This window comes from Nannospalax galili, unplaced genomic scaffold, assembly GCF_000622305.1.
Source record: "Nannospalax galili isolate Female #2095 unplaced genomic scaffold, S.galili_v1.0 scaffold734, whole genome shotgun sequence".
NCBI lineage: Eukaryota > Metazoa > Chordata > Mammalia > Rodentia > Spalacidae > Nannospalax > Nannospalax galili.
This window is the reverse complement of record NW_008337073.1, coordinates 460010-479421: the sequence shown is the minus strand read 5'-3', so window position 1 is coordinate 479421 and position 19412 is coordinate 460010. Positions and strand designations below refer to the sequence as shown.

The 19412-nt window shown below is 41.7% G+C and overlaps 1 protein-coding gene across 13 annotated transcripts in view; it reads right to left on the bottom strand.

Annotated features, from left to right (window-relative positions):
- The window catches only part of LOC103733245 (ankyrin repeat and sterile alpha motif domain-containing protein 1B), a gene marked incomplete at its 5' end in the record, with an annotated part of 492005 nt that overhangs the window by 18768 nt on the left and 453825 nt on the right, over positions 1-19412 (bottom strand). For 9 of the 13 annotated variants that reach the window (XM_017797886.1, XM_017797878.2, XM_008832049.2 and 6 more), the window contains 3 exon segments: positions 6709-6846; positions 13683-13769; positions 14607-14618. In XM_017797886.1, the coding sequence (XP_017653375.1) occupies positions 6709-6846; positions 13683-13769; positions 14607-14618 (237 nt within the window). 13 annotated transcript variants of the gene reach the window in all.

Below are 19412 nucleotides of genomic sequence, written 5' to 3'. Positions count from 1 at the left end.
CTGAGATCAAAGGCGTGTGTCACCACTCCCTGACTATTAATTTTTTATTAATTGGTCTTTTTGAGACAGGGTCTCCCTCCAGCCCCAGTGGGTCTGGAACTCGCTATGTAGACCAGGCTAGCCTTAAACTCACAGAGATCTGCCTGCCATTGTCTCCTGAGAGCTGGGATTAAAGGAGTGCAGCACCATGCCCAGTTCTATTATCTCCTTTTATAGTCAAGGACTGAGAGTCAGTGGCAATCTTGCTCAAATTATGAAATTAATTGGTATCTTGGGTTCAAAATGAGGTTGATTCCAAAGACCACACCCCTAAATGTGATTCTTGCCTTAGTTATTTTGGAGGGGTATCTGAATTCACTTAGCTCTCTGTGTTAGTGATTATGCTTCTGTAAAAAAAAACCTGCGTCTATAGGGAACATGGACAGATTCTTCTTCTGACTAGTCCCCAAATGATACAGTGTTTACACAGCATTGGCACTGTAAGAGACATTGTCAGTAATGTTCAGATGATGCAAAGTATACATGATGCTCTATATGCAAATACATTATGCAATTACTGTATCATCTTATATAAGAGACTTGAGCATCTGTGGAATTTGGAACCACAGGGGTCTTAGAATGAACCTCCCTCAGATACTGATGGATGACTGAACATGTATAAATGTTGCAAAGCAGTCTGTGAAACAATTCAAAATGTCTACTTTCTAACTGTTCAAAAATCAAGATTGATTTAATATACTGATAACATCCATTACAAATAGGATGAGAGAAATATATCAATCTCTGGATATCCACACGCCTTTGTCTGAATGGCTTGGTCATTCTAAGGGACTTGGGCCAGTAGAAAGCAGATAAAGATACATGAACCCCAGCTGTATTAACTTACCTATTCTTTTTGTGGGCAATATTGGTGTACAAAGGCCATAGTGCTTTCAGTGATTTTTAAAAATATCCAGTCAGGGCCATTTGCTGTACTTAGATCCTTCCCAATCTGCTGCCTAGATGCAGCTGGCTGGTTGGGCTGGGGTGCACTCTACCTGTAGGCAGCATCTCTACCTCGTCTCTGTAAGACTAGCCAGAGAAAGTGTCACAGTTCAATCTTGAAGGCTCTCTACATTTTCACATTCTTATCTATGGCCATTTATTTTCACAGTCTCAGAGTCAAATAGATTGAGGCCATTTTTGGTTAGAGAGAATGAGAAATAATGAGAAAGACCATCTGCATTCACAAACACTATTAATTTAGTTGTTAAAGGTCAACTGAAAACAATACCAAAATATCTTTTGTAAATTTCCCACTTTGTGGGGCAATATGATCCATAAATACTTTCCTTCAGGAACCGTGATACTCCACAGAAAGAATCTCAGAGTTTAATAAAAGGCTTCGGAAATTAAATTTCGGAAATTAAACTTCTGAGAAATCCAGGAAGCAAACTCGTAGCACACCCAGAGTTGTGTGCTGGTGAAGTGTCTACTCATCGGAGGTGAGAGTGGAGGAGACAAAAGCTGAATCTGGTTTAACCCTTCCCAACTTCTGGTCTCACCACACATCCTTTTTTACTCCTCCTTGATGCTCTCTCTTCCTGTAGTGGACTCCAGTGTGTTAGCTCCCTATGCTGCAGCTTGCTTGGTTGGCTACCGATGGTGGAGTACTATCACGTGTGATCACATAGCCAGCTGACCACGCTTTCTGCATATTATCATTTCTGTCTCTTAAGTTTAGATCCTTTCATAGCCCACACTCAGTCACAAAAACTCATGGAAAAGGGAGCCCTATCGCCCACACTTGCTGTCCTCCAGCAGCAAAATTTAAGCATTCCCGGCATGTTACCAAACCAGCCTCTGCACCACCACATGCTGCACACAGAAGAGGACAGAACCATAGAGTTGCAAGTCAGAGAAAAGGCGTATGCAGAGGCTGAAAACATGTTCTTTATAGAGAAGTAAGAAGTAGTAAGGGGCTAGCGGCAAAGGTATAGCTTTTAATGCTACCAATAAAGAGGCTGAGGATGTAGCTCAGCGGCAGAGTGCCTGCTTAACATGCACAGGGCTCTGAGTATGGCAAAGAGGGAAGTATTTTACTAGTGAAGGAAGTCCTGATGCTTCTGCAGGGAACTCAGCAACATTTTTCTGATCTACCTATGTCAATTTACTACTGATTAAAATATAGAAGATGGACTGGAGAGATGGTTCAGTGGTTAAGAGCACTGGTTGCTCTTACAGAGGACCTGGGTTTGATTCCCAGCACCCACATGGCAGCTAACAACCATCAGTAACTCCAGTTCCAGGGGATCCGATACCCTCTTCTGACCTCCTCAGGCATTGCATGACATGGGTTCACTTACACACATGCAGGCACTCATACACACAGATATATAGCTATATAACAACTTTCCAAATTCCCTTGGTTGTACCTGATGCCTACTCAAAGAGGTCTCAGGAAGATGACTACAGCTTGGGGATTCCATGGCCACAGAAATACCTGTCCCCTATCTTACAACTGGTTAGAATTTACTATCACTCATCTGGGTTTAGAGCAAAGGAGATAAAAGCTGAATCTACTTCTAAGCTTCAAACTTCCTGGTTTCATAACACATTCTTCTTTTCTACCTATCTCTTCTGTTCCCTCTTCTCCTAAGATGTCAATTCTCAAGTGGAATTTGGGAAGTCTGCTCTACAGAGAGTGAGATGTGTTCTGAGCCTAGTCAGTTAGAGACCCAAACAGAAATCAGGTGGGGAGGATTCTAAAACACTGAGTAGACTTGGTGCTGCTGACCTACAGGAATTGGCTAGTTGTTATTATTTTTTTTGACAGTCTATGATGGCTGATCTTCACTGTCAATTTGAGTGAATTTAGAACCACCTAGGAGATACACCTTTGGATATGTCTATGAGGGTGTTTCCAGACAGGTTTAACTGAGGAAGGAATACTAACCCTGAATGTGAGTGACACCATTCCATGGACTGGGGTCTCAGAGTTCATAAAAAGGAAAACAAGAAGAAGCCAGCTAAGCACCAGTATCCACCTCTCTCTGTTTCCTGATGGCAGATGCAACATGACAGGCTGCCTCTGCTCCTGATGTCATGTTTCCATACCATGATAGATTGCATACTCTCAAACTGTGAGTCAAAGTAAATCCTTCCTTCCCTAAGTTGTTTTTGTCAGAGCAATACCAAAAGTAATAATACATAACCCTAATTTTGTTTGACCCTGTTCTTTTTAGTTTCATCTATGTGTCATCTAAACCCGAAAATATTATGAGGTAAATTTATTAAAGATGTACGGAATGGGAAAAGGCTCAGAGATTATCCAATGCAACATTTCCAAAACCAGAAATGCCACTCCCGTGACTTGCTCTCTAAAAGTGGCCCCTCAGGACCAGGTGAACTTGGGAAACACTCCACTCCTGCCTTGAACCTGCAGGTCTCTAGTGCTTCAGTGTCCCCTTGTACACAAACTATGCAACACTCACAGTCTAGCTTTTGCAGGGGGGCTCTGAGCACTCTTCCTAAGCCACAGGATTTCTATGGGAGAATGTTCTGAAACATTTCACAAACTGGAAACTTCCTATACATCATTGAGTTCTCTTGATAGCAGATAAAAACGTGATATGGGATGATGGCACACAAGAATACCCTTCTCATACAAGGTCTACAAGGTCACAGAAGCACTTAAAAAATCACATATTCATCTCTAGCAGTTCAAAGGTTAAATATGCACTTAAACTGTTATAAGGAATTTGTTATTTTCTTTTGCCATTTGGGGCAACCCAAAAGAGTAACATCAAAAGAATTTAAAGCTTTAGGACTGGACTGAAATACTGAACTGCCCTATATAAAAATATAAATTCAGGAGTTTTATTTTTTTCTTGGTGCAAGCAAAGCTTGTTGTATCTCAGAATTTCTTGAAAGTCTGGGTTAAGGCTGATGGCCTTGTTACTATTATTGAGGTCAGACAAACCATGTTCATCTAGAGAAGATTAAAATGGCAGATTTGTGTAAGATGAAAATCCTTTCAAAGAGATACAAGAATCCTAAGCCCATGAATGTCTATGTTAAGTCAAACATCTGGATGAAAAAAATAAAAGCTATAGTAATTCGCCACACATTTTCCAAATGTATTAGGGCAGCACATTGATCCTAAAACTAAACAAGTTTCTGTTTGATTATTCCTCTCCTCCACTTCGGTTCTACATTCTTGTTTCACCACCAAGGGGCTAGATGTCCACAGGTATCGTTTATAGTTTGTATGCACAACAACACTTTTGGTAGTCTCATGAAAGGAGATCATACAGAACCTTGACAAAGTCACTGTTTGGAAAGTGATACCACATGATCTAGGAAGGGCTGGACAGCCACAGAACAGTAGCCCGAGGTCTGATGAGAGCCCTGTTTAGAGGCACTGAGGTCTGGTGAGCCACTGTGTTCTTTCCAGTATTTCTATTTCAGTTTTTATTTGCTTCTACTTTTCCACCTTTTCCAGTAGCAGTGAGGTATGCGCCATGGTAAACACTCTTTTGGTAAGCCTATCTTATGTCATTTAGCAAAAAAGGGACAAGCTGTCAGCTGATGTCACTCAGCAAGCAGAGGGAAGAGGTGGAGAAGGAGTTAACACTGAATCTCTGTTGTTTACAAGGGGCTCTGTACATGTTCTTTCATTTCAACCCTGGCAAAAAACCAATGGGACACAAATTCTTGTCTCCGTTTTATACATCAGGAAATTGGGGCTCAGAAAAGTCCAAGATCTGGAAGTAAGAAGGTAGCCAATCTAGGATGAACTTGGGTCTATCTGTTCTTTCTATGACACCAGCCCAATTCCCATAGAGAAACGTATACCATGCAAACCAAAATACACATGGAGAGAATGAAAGTTAACTGTTTAACAACTGGATTTCACAAGAATGACAGGTGTTAACCTATGGTATCAGAAATTCAATACCACAAATCTTATAAGCCCCAAATAAAATCACTTCAATCAACACTTTAATCTTGTGTAAACAACTGTTATCTAGAGATACTTAGGGTGGCTTTGGGGGCTTTTCTTTGCAGTCCTGACTGTTATCACATACATTTTCATATTATTCTTCTCATGCCTCCCACAACAGAAGGAATATTTTTTAAAACTCATGAGCATCATTTCTCATTTTTGATCATCCAAAGAACTAAGGGTTTGGGCAGCACGCAGCAGGATATAAAGACTATGGGCGTGAACCTGGCTGACAGGCCTTAGCATGGTGCAAATTTGAGATATTGCTGCCCTTGGTTCATAGAGTGTGTCAGAACTGGAAGAAATTGCTTTGAACCTTCTGGTGCCCATTACACTGAACCATGGGCTGGAATTCCCAAAATATATCAGACTGATTGTTGTCTAATTTCTCCAAATCTGTTTAAAATCCACTGAGCAGAGCAGAAAAATTGAATGAAAGTGGCATTTTCAAATTTTTCTGATTGTAAGTTATTTCAGGCTCATAGTCACATCTGTCTGCTTTAACTGTAGAATGCCCTAAAGAGAGACCCTCAAAAATCTGCGCTATCTTTAGGGCATACGTACCTTAAAGGAACATGTATTATTAAGTAGTTTTCATTTTCTAAGTCTATAATATATAAACTAGTTTTCAGACTTAATGGTAATTGTGGATTTAAGTGGTATAATACTATAACAATTATTATTATTTTGTTTTTTGAGACAGTGTCTTCTAATAGCCCCAGCTGGCTTGGAACTCACTATATAGACCAGGATGGCCTTAATCTCACAGAGATCTCACAGAGATCTACCTGCCTCTGCCTCCCGAGAGCTGGAATTAAAGGCGCGCGCCACCACTTCAGGCAATCAAGAAGACTCACTTCTGAATGAATGTACAGGTCAAGCTTTGGGGCTCCTAGTTATTATTTATATAGTGTCTATTTTGATTACTAGTAAACAAAAAGCTGACTATTACAGTGATAAAAATACCTATTATATCTAGTACTTAGAAATAGCTACAAGAGAAACTGCTAGAGATCATGAAGGAACAAGGAGGCAGAAACATTTTTACTGTATTTTTGTTTCCAGAGGAAGAAAGGAAATTCTCAATTCTGAAAAGTGAAGTTGATAGCTGTAACAACAGTTGAGATACCACATAAGTGCAGAGTTTTAACTTGAATGGAAGACTGAAAATATGGGAACCCCCAAAAACCTAAGCCTGCCAAAATGCTTCCTATTTGTTTTTGTGGGATCTCCTCAAAATTTCATGATGAAGATTTAACCTCTAGTACCTTGGAGTATATGGTGCTTGAAAACAGGCCTTTAAAAGTGATAAATGGGTTAAAATGAAGTTGTTAGTCTGGGCTCTACTCTAATCTGATTGATGTCTTTACAAGAAGGGAAATCTGGATCTGGCATCTATGCACACAGGAAAGGCCACATGAGGATCTGGTAAGAAGGGGAGCATCTACGTTGCAGGCAGAGAGGTCTCAGAAGAAACCAAACCTGCTGTAGCCTCGGCCTTGGACTAATGACTCTCAAACCATGGGAAAGTGAATTTCTGTTGTGTAAGCCACCCCATCTACAGCGTTTTGTTATGGCAGTATGGGCAAACTAATACAGTCAGTATACCTTAACATGTGGCAAATGAATCAGGAAAATATGTTAACTGAAAATTGGACCCTCAATCAAATACCAGTACATATAAGGAAACATTTAATCTGTCCAAAGAGAGTGGGACTCACCACATCAAAAGCAGTAAACACATGACAGTAGTGATGATTGGACTTCAAATCTTTTGTGATATAAGCAAATGTCGAGAGGTCTTCTGGGTCCTGGGCAGCACAGGAGATATTACGAATTTCATGCTCAGCAATTATGTTCTGGAAGAAATGACAAAATGACCATTGTTTTCCTTTGTGAATCAATGTATTTTAGAACCAAGACATAGTAATCTGGGAACCAGCTGTTTTCTTCTTTTTGGAATGTTCTAGACCAGCAATATTAAAATCGATTTGGTGCACTATTCATGGGCAAATGCATTGGGTCTGGAAGGAATGTTTTCATTTAATGAAAAACAACCTAAAACTGTCATATCCAGGAACAGCCGTTCTTGCCAGGTGCCGTGCACAGAAGCAGTCTGGGTGGCAGACAGTTAAAAAAAAAAAGTAATTACTAAGCATTTTAGCATTTCTGTCTCCCATGAGCAGCTCTAGACATGCAGTCTTGCCTCCTGCTTATTTAGTCTGGAAATGATCATCTGTCACTATGTATGAGGGGAGCCATGACCACAGGAGTTTGTCCAGACACCTTGCTGTTGTGCTTATACTCTGCCCTTTTCTTTTCTTGGTTTTAGGAACCTAGAGCCTTGTTCATGCTACATAAGTACTCTGACACTGAGCTATACCCCTTGGCTTGTACCACACTCCTCCATGCCCAGAGCAAAGGCAGGTGCAGGACAAATCAGGCAGGAGGAAGCCTCAGGTCCTCTTTCTATCTCTCTCCAAGGTTCCCAGGAGGCTCACTGTTGGGGTAGGGCAAGTGAAGCACTGCATTGCAATATCCAGGCCTTGGGTACCTTGCTGGATGCGGGCCTTGTGGACAGGATAACCCTTTCCTCACTAGACCCACCAAAGAATGATGAGATGGCTCTGACGGCCATTATCTCACAGGTGAGGAACCGGCCTTAGTGAGCTTCAGTGCCTCACACAGGAAAGGTGTGAACCTGGGGCTAAGGTCTGGGGTTGCTTGGAGAGCTGTGCTCTTTCCAGGTCATTTTCAATGTCTTTCATCCTTCCATTTCCTCTCTGGTTTAACAGAATTGTATTTCTTCTCTCCTTGCATCTCTTTGTGTTTTCTCCCTCCTACCCCATCCTACTCGCCTCTGAGAAGAACAGGTGGGAGGAACGGTTTAGTGCCATTGTCCTGAAGCAGAAAATAACCAGAGAGCATCATCTTTGCTGCAAAATCTGCTAGAAACTTCTTTTGATATACAGATGTATTTAAAAAGCAGAAAAGCTCTATGCTAGTGCAATCATTTTTTATTTTATAATTTCCCACTTATGTCTTCTGCAGTTGTCATAGATCTAAAACTCCCGATGCTTTAGTTACCCTAATTACTTTTTAATTGCATGTCTTAAAGAACCTGTTGGCAATACAATGTTCCATGCCTACTCATCAATGCCTAAAACTGCTTACAAAATGCCCTTCCCTGCCAGCACCCCCAGCAAATACTTCATATCCCTCACTCTACCAAGCTCTGTGGTCAAGAAGCAATTACAGAATTAACACATAAAAGAAAATTAAATTAGGATATTCTTCACTGTGGCTTTGAGTGCTGACACTATGTGCAGCCGCTCTGTCAAAATAACTCAAATAGAAATTAGAAACCCATAAACAAGCAGCATTCTATGATCAGATAGCTTCAAAATAGAAATTCACTGGTCCTCTTTGGGCATTCAGATTGCATTTCTATAAATAGAAAACTAAATTAGGAACTTGTGAGTCTTTAGAAGGAATTTTAGGGTCTGATTTATCTTTAAAGGTATTGTGTTACCACATGTGGATGTCTTGGCCATCACTGGATTGGGGCTGCTGGAACCTAGAAGTCTGGGTGGAGGTGGTTTTACCTGCTTGTGATGGTTAGTGTTGTCAACTTGACAGAATCTAGAATCACCTGGCCTCTGGGTATGCCTGTGGGGGATTATCTTGTGGTGGGAAGTCCCGCCCACTGTGGGCAGCACTATTTCATGGGCCAAATCCCGGACTGAATCAAAAGGACAGAGGGAGTTGAGCACAAGCATTTGTTGATCTCTGCTTCTTGATTATAGATGCAGTGTGACCAGCTGTTTCAAGCTCCTGCTGCTGTGACTTCCCTGCAGTGATGGACTGACCTGGAACTGGGAGCCAAGATAAAGCCTTTCTCCCTTAAGTCGCTTTGCTCAGAAATTCTGTCATAATAATTTGTAAAGTAACTTAGACACCTGCCCAGGGTCCACATCCAGTCAGTGAGCACTGGCTCTGGCTTTTAACTCAGCTGACATTTGTACATTTGGGAACCTTTGTCAGCATCGGGTGGATCAACTCCTAGGGGAAACATTACAGTGACAAGTGCCCTGTGAAGTTTACTGCACTGAATTTCCCAGAGTTTTGAAAATTCATTGGACCATTTTGGTGGTGTATGGCAGTGTTGTAGCCCTGGGAAAAACTGCAGTGCTGCTGCTCTTTCCTTCTAGGTCTTCCTGGCCCTTCTGGAGACTTTCTGGAAGCCTTTCCCTCTATTTCCCAGGAGGTCAGAGGTGGCTTAGGGGATAGAATCTAGCATCTCTCACATGTTTGGCAAGTATCACTGAGCTATACCCCTAGTCCCAGGATTGTCTTTAATATTCCTTTCAGTCCTGATATCTGTGATGTTTGTATTTTAAAATCAGTCTCTTTTCTTATTGCTGAAAATGTCTCAGCTAGGTAGAAATCAGGCTACTAACATATATATTCAGGTAGGAATGTCTTCACAGAGCTTTGCGATATATCCCTGGTGCTAGACCATGGGTAAGAACTGGGATCTGTGGCTGGGAGATACTGCCTCCCTCACCAACACCACTTTTGCAGATGGTAGGCCAGGTTTCCATCTGTAGGATGGATCCAAGGCCAAGGATGCTGTAGTTGTGGACTCTATGGAAACTGGAGAGCCAACTTCTTCCTTGGAGAAGACTCAAGGAGGAGAGCATTCTTCCCCCTCCAGTCATGCCTCAGTTTGTGGCTACTCCATAAATTAAAAGATGATGTCATCATGAGGCACTGTTCCTATCTCAGTGTTAAACCAGACTCCTTGTATGTTATTAGCCTTTGTTTCTAAGAATGTTCTAAGGAAGGCAGAGCTTTTCAAAGGCTCATGAGAGGCCTAGGGAAGGGTTCACCTGTCCTCTATTGGACAGATGGTTTGGTGACTTAGTGCTTTTCAACAGGGAGAGAGTGCCTGACTACCACCTTTCATCATTTGAGAAATGTCTTCAGAGGTGTCTGGCTGGTATGTGTGGAACAGAATTGTTTGGTCCAATCAATTAATAGGGCAATTCTAAGAAGGGTGTGAGATTCCAAAGAGATGCAGCCTCACCACATCCTTCAATCTGAACTCTGCCACAGAAGGTATTTCTTCTTATCCCCTCAGGCCAGGCTCTTCTCCAGCAAGAAACAGAAGTGCTCCCTCTAGAGAAGGGCCAAGACAGAGGCAGTGGCTCACAGGGGGCTAACTGGAGTTGTCCTATGGGGTTCCTGATGCTGAAGATCACAGCAAACCCTGAATGTGGTCTCACTGAACTCCTGGGTGCTTAGAAGTATGTACTATGGAAAACAGTGGGCATTTATTAAGGAAAATGATCTGATTTATTTTGTGCCTAAAATTAGCATAAGCCATACTTGAATTTTGCATTCAAATGTAAAACAAAAACAAAAACCTAAAGTAAAAACCAGACTCTTGTTTCTATTGCAGTCAGAGTGAAGGTTGAATAAAGATCAGCACAGGAGGGCAAATGTGACCAAGCCTTTGTCATTACTTGATGTGGGAACTGGGTCACCTTTTTGGAAGACCCTGCTGATCTCAAGAAAGGTCTGTAACCAAACAGTTGGAGTCTTTGGGCCACTTCCCTGCAGGAGCTGACTTTGGGCTGCGGCACTACCAAAAGCTGATGCAATTCCTCTAAAACATTTTAGGACCTAATCTGTTCCAAGTTCCATTTTAAATTCAAGATCACTTTCTGCCTCTTCCTTCTTAAATCAGAGATAGTGATTTGGTTTCCTAAGTTGCTAGGCAATACATTTATGCGTTTATAACTAGGTGCCATGCCCTTACCAATGCTCTTACCAACTACAAGGAAAGAAATGCTTCACTGGAGGGTTCATCTTTCACATTCTCTAATGGGGGCTAATAGGAAGGGATGGGTAATTAACGTACAATTAATTATCCATTGTACTTTAAACTAATTGGCGGAAGGTAGCTGTAGAATAATAGAAAAGTATTAGGTTAAGGAGTGGAAAGATCTGTGACCTGCCTGACTGTGGGCAGAGCTATCAAGGGATGGAGATCTTCCCACGTCCATGTGGATTGGACATACCCGTCCATCTTACCGGGGAGGGCAAGGGTAAAGAATGGTAAAGAATCAAGTATGATGGAAACACAATGAGGTGTGGGTATGTCTTTGGTTGTGCCTTAGCACAGGCTTGGTGGCCACTAGTACCTGAAATGGTCAGATCCTCAAATGCGTTTCCACTTTACAAATCCTTCAACTTCAGATCAAAGTGGCTCACCAAGACAACACTTCCCAGTGGGGGAAAGGCAAGGTAAAAAAAGAAGGCAGTACTCTGAGTTCATCTTGGTTTCTTTACTGCAGATCCTTCATGCCTCCTGAAGCCAGTCCTTCCACCCTGGTCATGTCTCTCAGCTCTCAACATACCGTCATGCTGGTCTTCTGTTTTCTAAACACAATCTCTTTACGTCAACTTCCCACACAGTAACTACTAGACTATCTCTCTGAGTCACCCAGTCTCTCTTTATCCACTGTCATATTGGGGAAGAGCAGTTACACAGCCAGTTGAACTGAATGTCCTCCAGTTCCTTAAAGAGTCAGGTATGTGTTGTGATAGTCATAGAGAGCTTGGTACCACCTGCTACCACAGGCACTTTGCTTTTGCTTTAGATCCTGAAAATATGTCAAGGACCACACTGTAAAGATCTGAAAGATACTTTTGCTTTCCTTATTCAAGGTTTTTATTTATGCAAAACTATCTTTTGTATATTTTCCTGAGCTGATATTTCCAAAAGGTTGTGATCAGCAAGCAGAGGTCTATGTCACGAATCAGAAATGTCTCTTAGAGGTACAGGAGCATCTACATCCTGCTATGTGTCTGTATGCAAAATGCAGTAGACCTAACCGAGCTCTCTCACTGTTCTGATGGTAAGCACTTAGTCGGACAGGATGCTTTTAACGTAGACACAGCCAGTTGTGCCACCACCAAATGACAGAAATGACTTTTTCAGATTGTGACATCTTCCTACAGCAAATGGTCCATATTGAGAAACTGTAAGAATCTAACACACATCAGAGAGTGTCAAACTTATCCATTGCTCTTCAAGTTTTTCAAATGCGAATGTGGTAGAGACAGTTGTTTCAGGTTAGGTGGCATGTGTGTAAGCATGTATGCGTGTGTAGTGCATGTGTGTATGCGTGCACGTGCTGGGGGAGGGTCCAAGCGCTAAAGCCTTTCCTTCAATTAGATATAGTAAATAGCAATGGTGTTTTCAATGAACATGCCATAGTTTTAGAACTTTTAAAACAATCTACTCTGATTTAAGGAGAAGGTACTTTTATGTACCAGGAACTAAAGTCTCCAAGAATTAGAAAAACAAATCAATGGGGATTGTTCTGATTTGAGTCTCTGCGATTTTAATCTGACAGTGGAATTGCCATTATGGATAAGACACCTTAATATACTTTACTGTTAGCCAACATGACAATGTTGTATTACAGGCTTTCTGCCTGTGTTCCAGAATTTTTCTCAAAATTAGGAGGTTGTTTTCAACAGTTTATTGGGATACTTGGGCTCATCCAACCGCTGATGCAACAATCTCCTTATAGAAAACCAATTAGGAAAACTTCTAATTGGTTGATTCAGATGCTTGGGTTTATTATAGACACTAAAGAGTCATTGCCCATAGGTCTTATCCCTGGAATTACAATTCATTGCTTTGGGTCTGTGTCACCATTGTTGAAGTTCACCTGTTTGATGAGTTTCCATTCTGCTTCTCCAAAGTGGAGTGGGTCCAGTGAGGAAGTCTGGGTGGACAACGCAGAAAAACCATTTACAAGTAGCAATCATCTCATCTTTCTCCTTTCTATCCTTTATCAGTTGTAAGGATGGATGAGGGAGTAAAAGACACAGACCTTTAGGGTTCTGTCAGGAGATAACTAAGCTTTCGAGTTCAGCACCAGATTCTGTGGCCTTGGCTCAGAAAGGAACTCTAATATATTCAAGTAAAACACAACCCAGTTTTCTTTACTTGACCTCAGAGCTGACAATAGTTCCCACTGTGAGTACAAAGGCACAGAGTGTTCTGAGCTGTTTTTGACTCATGTCTTTTAAGAAAACAAACAGTAGAAACTCTCTTCATCCCAGTAGTTGGGATGAAAGAATGTGAAAAGTCAAGATGTCTTCCTTGTGTCAGACATTCACTGCATGTACCAAAGGACAGGACAATCATTTCTGGGTCTTTCGGTTAGGATCAAGTGCAGTACCCAAAGGCAAGGACACATATATCCAGAGACATGCAGAGCAAAGGCTTTAACCTTTCATCTCTTAGTATTTCTCTGGCGAACGAATGATGCCATTGTGCCATTTTATAAATGATTTTTTTTTGTTTCAGTGTTCTCTAGATCCAAAAGATATGGCAGTTAAGTGGCCCCAGTGTATCAGAAAAGGCATCATGAAAGGTAAGAGCAAGATACGTTATAGCGGTCCCAGATCAAAAGAACCAAATAAATATGCCTTTCTCTTTGTGTGTGTGTGTGTGTGTGTGTGTGTGTGCGCGCGCGCGTGCGCGTGCATCTATAGTTACAGGTTTGAGCAGGAAGCATGAAGTGAGGAGGGGGAATAGTGAAATCGAGTCATGGTAGTTTAGATCACATACTCGGGACTATTATCTAAACCAGAGAGGCTTGGTACCTACCTTATTTGTTGCATCAATAAATTTGACTCCTTTATATGAGACGGAAAGAATAATCGTAGGGACTTTCTTCATTTGCTCTGTAGACTTCTGAAATTAAAATTAGAAAGCTGTTAGAACAGTGTGTGTTGCACGGCAACTGAAGCACAGATTTTTTTTTTCTCTTGAAAGATAAAAATGAACTCAAGCTAACACACACACACACACACACACACACACACACACACACACCTCAAACACAATCAAATTTAAATGGCCATCTCCCTTGCCATTAGCTATGCTTTTAAAGTCTCTGTATTGCATTGAGGACCTAGGAAGCATGGGCCCTGAAGTTTCTTGTGGGTGCAAGTGCACTCCTCTTCCTTGATACCAGCAGGAGGATGTAATTCCAAGGGCACATTCAGCACCAAGAAGATACATACTATTGCTGCTCCCTTTCTCCTAGTCCCCTCATTCTTCAAGGCACAGGGAATGTTTGGATATGGATTCAAGCAGGGATCTATGATACATCCCTGAAAAATTTTCCTGAACCTTGCCAAACTACAGACACTAATATAATATTTATAGCTGAATCACATATGACCGATCACATAGGATATCATACTGTTGGATAACAGCTAAGCCGTCCAGGAGCAGTCAGTGTTTGGAGTCACAACAAAACGCTGGACAGACCAAGCAACCCACTTTATCATGCAGAGCCCCCGTATTTCTGCAGGTTACATTCTCATGATGGATGTTCACACTGGCTTCATGTGCAGGGTCTGCAGCTTCTTCAGACTATTCAGCCACAAAAAGTTTCTGTGTAATTTAATCTGTGTCTCTCCTGCTTAGCTTCGTCATTTATTACCAGTCACCAACAGTCCTGCTTACTTCATTTTCCTCCGTGCATATTCTCAATCATCACATTAAACATCGAGAAGAACCTACCTGACAGTTAGCCTGATGGATTTTCCACACAAGACAAGTGGGAACATAATAGGAGAGAAAACATATGAAAAGGTGTGAGAAGAAACCATTTCAGTAATTCTCCAACAGCACAAGTTCATTAAAAAGTAAAGGGTGTTGTAGAAGGAGAACAGGCTTTACAGACAAGCAGATGCAGTGAAATTGTTATTTTAGAAACTGCAGCAGGCAGCCCTGCCTCTGTTTCTCTTTGTACTGTACTGCACAGTCTTAGGACTGAGATGCAATCACGCTTCACTTTGAGCTTTGACAATGAGCGCTCTTCTTATATTAGGAGAATCAGGAAAAAGATATGAACTTTCTTGACTTATTTGTATTACTCAGCATTCTATTATAACATTCTGAAATGTGACCAGAATTAAAGGAGGCTTTTAATGGGGTGAAACTCACTGACTCAATGGTGATGATTACATTGCATCTTTTGTGTGACCCTGGGAAAAGGTCTCTTACACTGTCCTCATTGTCTTGATACAACATCTTTCTGAGAGCTACCATATATAACTGTTTCAGAGATGAGGAAATTTACTAAGAATATTACTTAAAGTTATTTTTCCAGACAATATGTAAAAAAGAAGCTCTCTTAAAGTACATTTGAACTAGTTTTAAAATTACCTAGGCTTGCCAATTCTCATTTGCAATTGCCAAAAAAGAGACGTTATGGGAAATGGAATATGACATTGCATACTTTCATATTTTTAATCTTCTCTCAACCACTTCTTAAACATGTGCAAGGCAAATCAGAGGAAAGCTGGAAGAAATCACATGCTGTATGCTGGTTTTAAGGCAAAGCAGTGGCTGAATTATGTGAATAGAGAGGGCTGGGGCAGTACAGGCAATCGTTTTGTTGACTAAATTGTATGTGAAGAACTCTGCAAGGTGTATCAGTAGATTCCAGCAAATCACCTTGCTCATCTCTTACCATGAATAATATCTCCCAGACAGACCTATTTGTAACCTGAAACAATATATAGCTACATTAACATGAAAGTACCAATATTTTGTTTAGTATTAAAGAACCCATTTGTTATTTGTTCTGTTATCTGTTTGGCAGTTGAGTGGTTATTTTAGGCAGCCCACTGTGCTCATCTCTGGAAAAGCTCAGGATCCATTTCAGGGATGTGAAATTGTGTGCGAAGGCCACTGCTGAAAGTGCTGCCTGAGTGAGGGCTGTGTTGAGAAGGATTCTTCTGAGCCTAGAAGTGGGCTCAGTGGGAAAGACACTAGGCAAGATGCCTAATGGGGAGGAAGGGAAGGGCCAGCACATGAATCACACAAGGCCATTCCTGGCCTGGTTAGGTATAAAGAACAGCCACAGTGTAATGTTGATGTATGCAGAGCTGGAGAAATGATCAGAGAACCTGTGGAGTAGAGTGGGGAGGGCAAATATTCAAGCATCCATTCATTCACTTATTCATTAAACCTGATTGCCTGCTAGGGGAGACTGAGCTGGCTCTGAAGGGATGAACAGTCATTCAAGAGGCAAAAAGGGGATATACACAGCTATAAATGCAAACTATATGGTAGGTTTAGGTAGTAAAGTAGATTTGGAAGGTGGAGCTTTCCCTGCCAAGTTCAGATGATTGGAAGCTTTTAAGTAGGGAGTACACAAGAAAGATAGTTTTGCTGGTTATATGGAAGACAGAGGCTGGGTGAGACGCAGGAAGCTGTGCGAATCCAAAGGACAGACTTTAAGGTGGGTTGAAGCAGAGGCAGTGGAGAACAGTGGGAGGAGTCCCACTGCTGAGTGAGAAGAATCAAGAGGATCTCTGGATTGATCTGACATGGAGGATGAGTGGGAGGGAGTGTGTCACAGAGGAAGAAGCCATGTCGATATAGCAATGCCAGAGGGGAACATGCTTTTCCAAAGACACACAGGAAATGTGCTTGCATGTGTTCAGGGTGGTGGGAGGAAAGGAGAGATGACATTCAGATCTGGAAATACACATGGAGGGGTGGCTGAGGAGATGGAAGCAGCCAAAGTGGCTTATGGAGGAATAGGAACCACACCCCAGGGGGGATATTCACTCCCAATCCCCTGTTTTTGGAACAGAGTTTCACTATGCAGCCCAGGCTGGCCTTGAATTTGTAATCCTCCTCTCTCAGCTTCTTGGGTGTTAGGTGCACAGGTATAGGCTATCATGTTTTATGAGTTTATTCTTAAGATCCAGTGAAAGAACTGGGCATGGAGCTGGAAGATGCCCACAGCACAGATGATGCCACAGGAGCCAATAGGAGACTGATTTGAAGGCAGGAGCAGTGCCAGACATCCTAAGGACTAGAAGGCCTAAGAAATAGTACCTAGCAAGCGGCTGGCACATAGAGAAAGTTCTATTTTTATTGGACTTGTGGGGTAAAATTCCTGACTTTAGTAGCAAGAAAGATTTATTGCCAATTTGATTAAGAATAGCTTTAGGAGAATTCAGGCAGCAGGCAGAGAGGACACTGCCCTTAGACTGACCTGAGGGCCTCAGTGGTTATTTCTGTCATATTTCAGAGATTCCACATTAGATGCCTATCCAAGCCTCAGAAACCAAAGGAAAGGTAAAGGGTCCCAAGAGTTCATTTCCTCTTCATGGAGGCAGCACTGGGGTACCTGTTTAGGTTGGGCATGATGGTGAGTGTTGCAAGTGGCTAAATACTCCAATCTAGAGCCCAAACTGTTCTCTCCCTACTGAGTTCCCTGACAAGAACATGGTGGACTTGGTTGACCACCAAGTTCAAGGGGACCGTGGGAGGTCTTCAAGGCCATGTTCCTTGACCAAGGCAATTATATTTTTTAGAAAAGCTAACAATCCGACCTTTTTCTAGAGGATTTTCTGATGGTATACTTTGACAGAGCTTTCAAAGAAGCCTTTTTGTACATAATTTTAATGAAAGATGAACATGCATAAAAAGAAGGCAAATATACTGAATCTTCAGGGAGTCTAACCAGGGAGGTAGGAAGTCCAATACGCACTCACTTCGTTTCATGAAAGCTTTATGGGTACAAGAAAGGGGTTCAGAGCTTGTGCCTCCATTGGCAGGCTGAAGCAGTCCTGTCCTCCCTATTTGTTCTCCAGTGTTGCCATCACCACTTTCTCCCCCTTCCCAGGCAGAGGATACTTACCCTGACCATTCACTACTCAAGTTACAAAGGCTGAGCTCGTGAGATCTGGCTTTTAGGACCTAGCTGGCAGCTTTGCTGGGTATCTGTTTGTTGTCACTATACCCATATGCTTATGTGAAAGATTCAAACCTTATTAACTGTATAAACAGAATTCTGCAGTGAGGAGCTCAGGGCAAGCTTTGGTTTCTAGTTGCTTCTCCTTGTCCCAAACTATTTGTGGGATTTCTGAGGTTTCCTAGTCTTCAGGTTCTTTTTCCTTTGGGGCTGTATACAAGAGACTTGACTTGTGGTGCCAACCTCTTAGAACCCGAGCAGCTGAATACTCATGGGGAAGGCTTCAGATTAATTTAAACTTTATTGCAAATTGCTGCCTGAAAAATGTGTTACAGTAATATTCATTGTGTTTTGTTTATACTTTCCTAAGTTAAGATTATTATCCTTTTATTACTACAAAGAGGAGCAATATTTGGTTGTTTCTGAAATCTGTATTTAGTTCTTGGGTTTAGAGCTAATCAAGCACTTTTAGATATTTTTTAAAAGGAGGGGTTTGGGGCTGGAGAGATGGCTTAGTGGTTAAGAGCACTAGCTGCTCTTGCAGAAAACCCGGGTTTGAGTCCCAGCAACCCCTGATTCCCAGTGCCTACATGGAGGCTAACAACTGTGTATAACTCCAGTTCCAGGGGATTTGATACCATCTTGACCTCTGTGGGCACTCCATGACACAGGAGCATTTACATATATGCAGAAAATTCACTCATACACACAAAAAATAAAAATAATTAAAAAATATTAGAAGGAGGGGTTTAGATTTATCAAGAAAAAGGCCCCCTGTGTGTTTGTGTGTGTATATATACATGTTGAAGCCAGATAACAATCTCATGGGTGTCATTCTTTAGGCACTGTCCATCTTTTGTTTTGGAGACAGGATCTCTCATGACCTGGAACTCACCAAATAGGCTACTGCTGGCTATCCAGTGAACCCAGGGATCCACCTGTCTCTGTCTTCCTAGGGCTGGGATTATAAGCATGTGCCACCATGCCAAGCTTAATTTTTCCTTAATATGGGTTCTTGAGATCAAAATCAGGCATTTATTCTTGCGAGGCAAGCACTTTACTAACAGAACTATCTCCTTAGCTTCTCCTAACTATTTCTTGATGCAGGGTCTCGTACAGACTGGGCCGGTCTCAGCTATAGCTGAGGATAACTCTGAATTCCCAGTTCTCCTGCCTCTACCTCCCAGGGTCTGGCATTACAGGTGTGAGCCACCACTCCAGCATCTTTTTGGTTTTAATTATAAACTAAGAACTGTTTGGCACCAGGTCAGAAATCAACACTGGAGCTCTGTTTTAGCCTTAACATATGCTCTGAAAGTATGTAAAGTTGTCCCTCTGCAACATGGGGAATTGGTCCGAGAATGTCTACAATATCAAAATCTGTGGATGTTCAAGGCTTATATAAAATGGAGAATTAGCTGCAATAACCTATACACATGTTCTCGTTATTTTAAGTCACCATTTATTTATAATATCTGATACAATGTAACTCTTATGTAGTTGTTACTCTGTACTGCTTATGGGATAGTGATAAGGAAAAAGGTGCATACTGAGCACAGGTGCAACACTTGTTTCTTTCTTTTTTTTTTTTTTTTTTGTTTTTTTTGAAC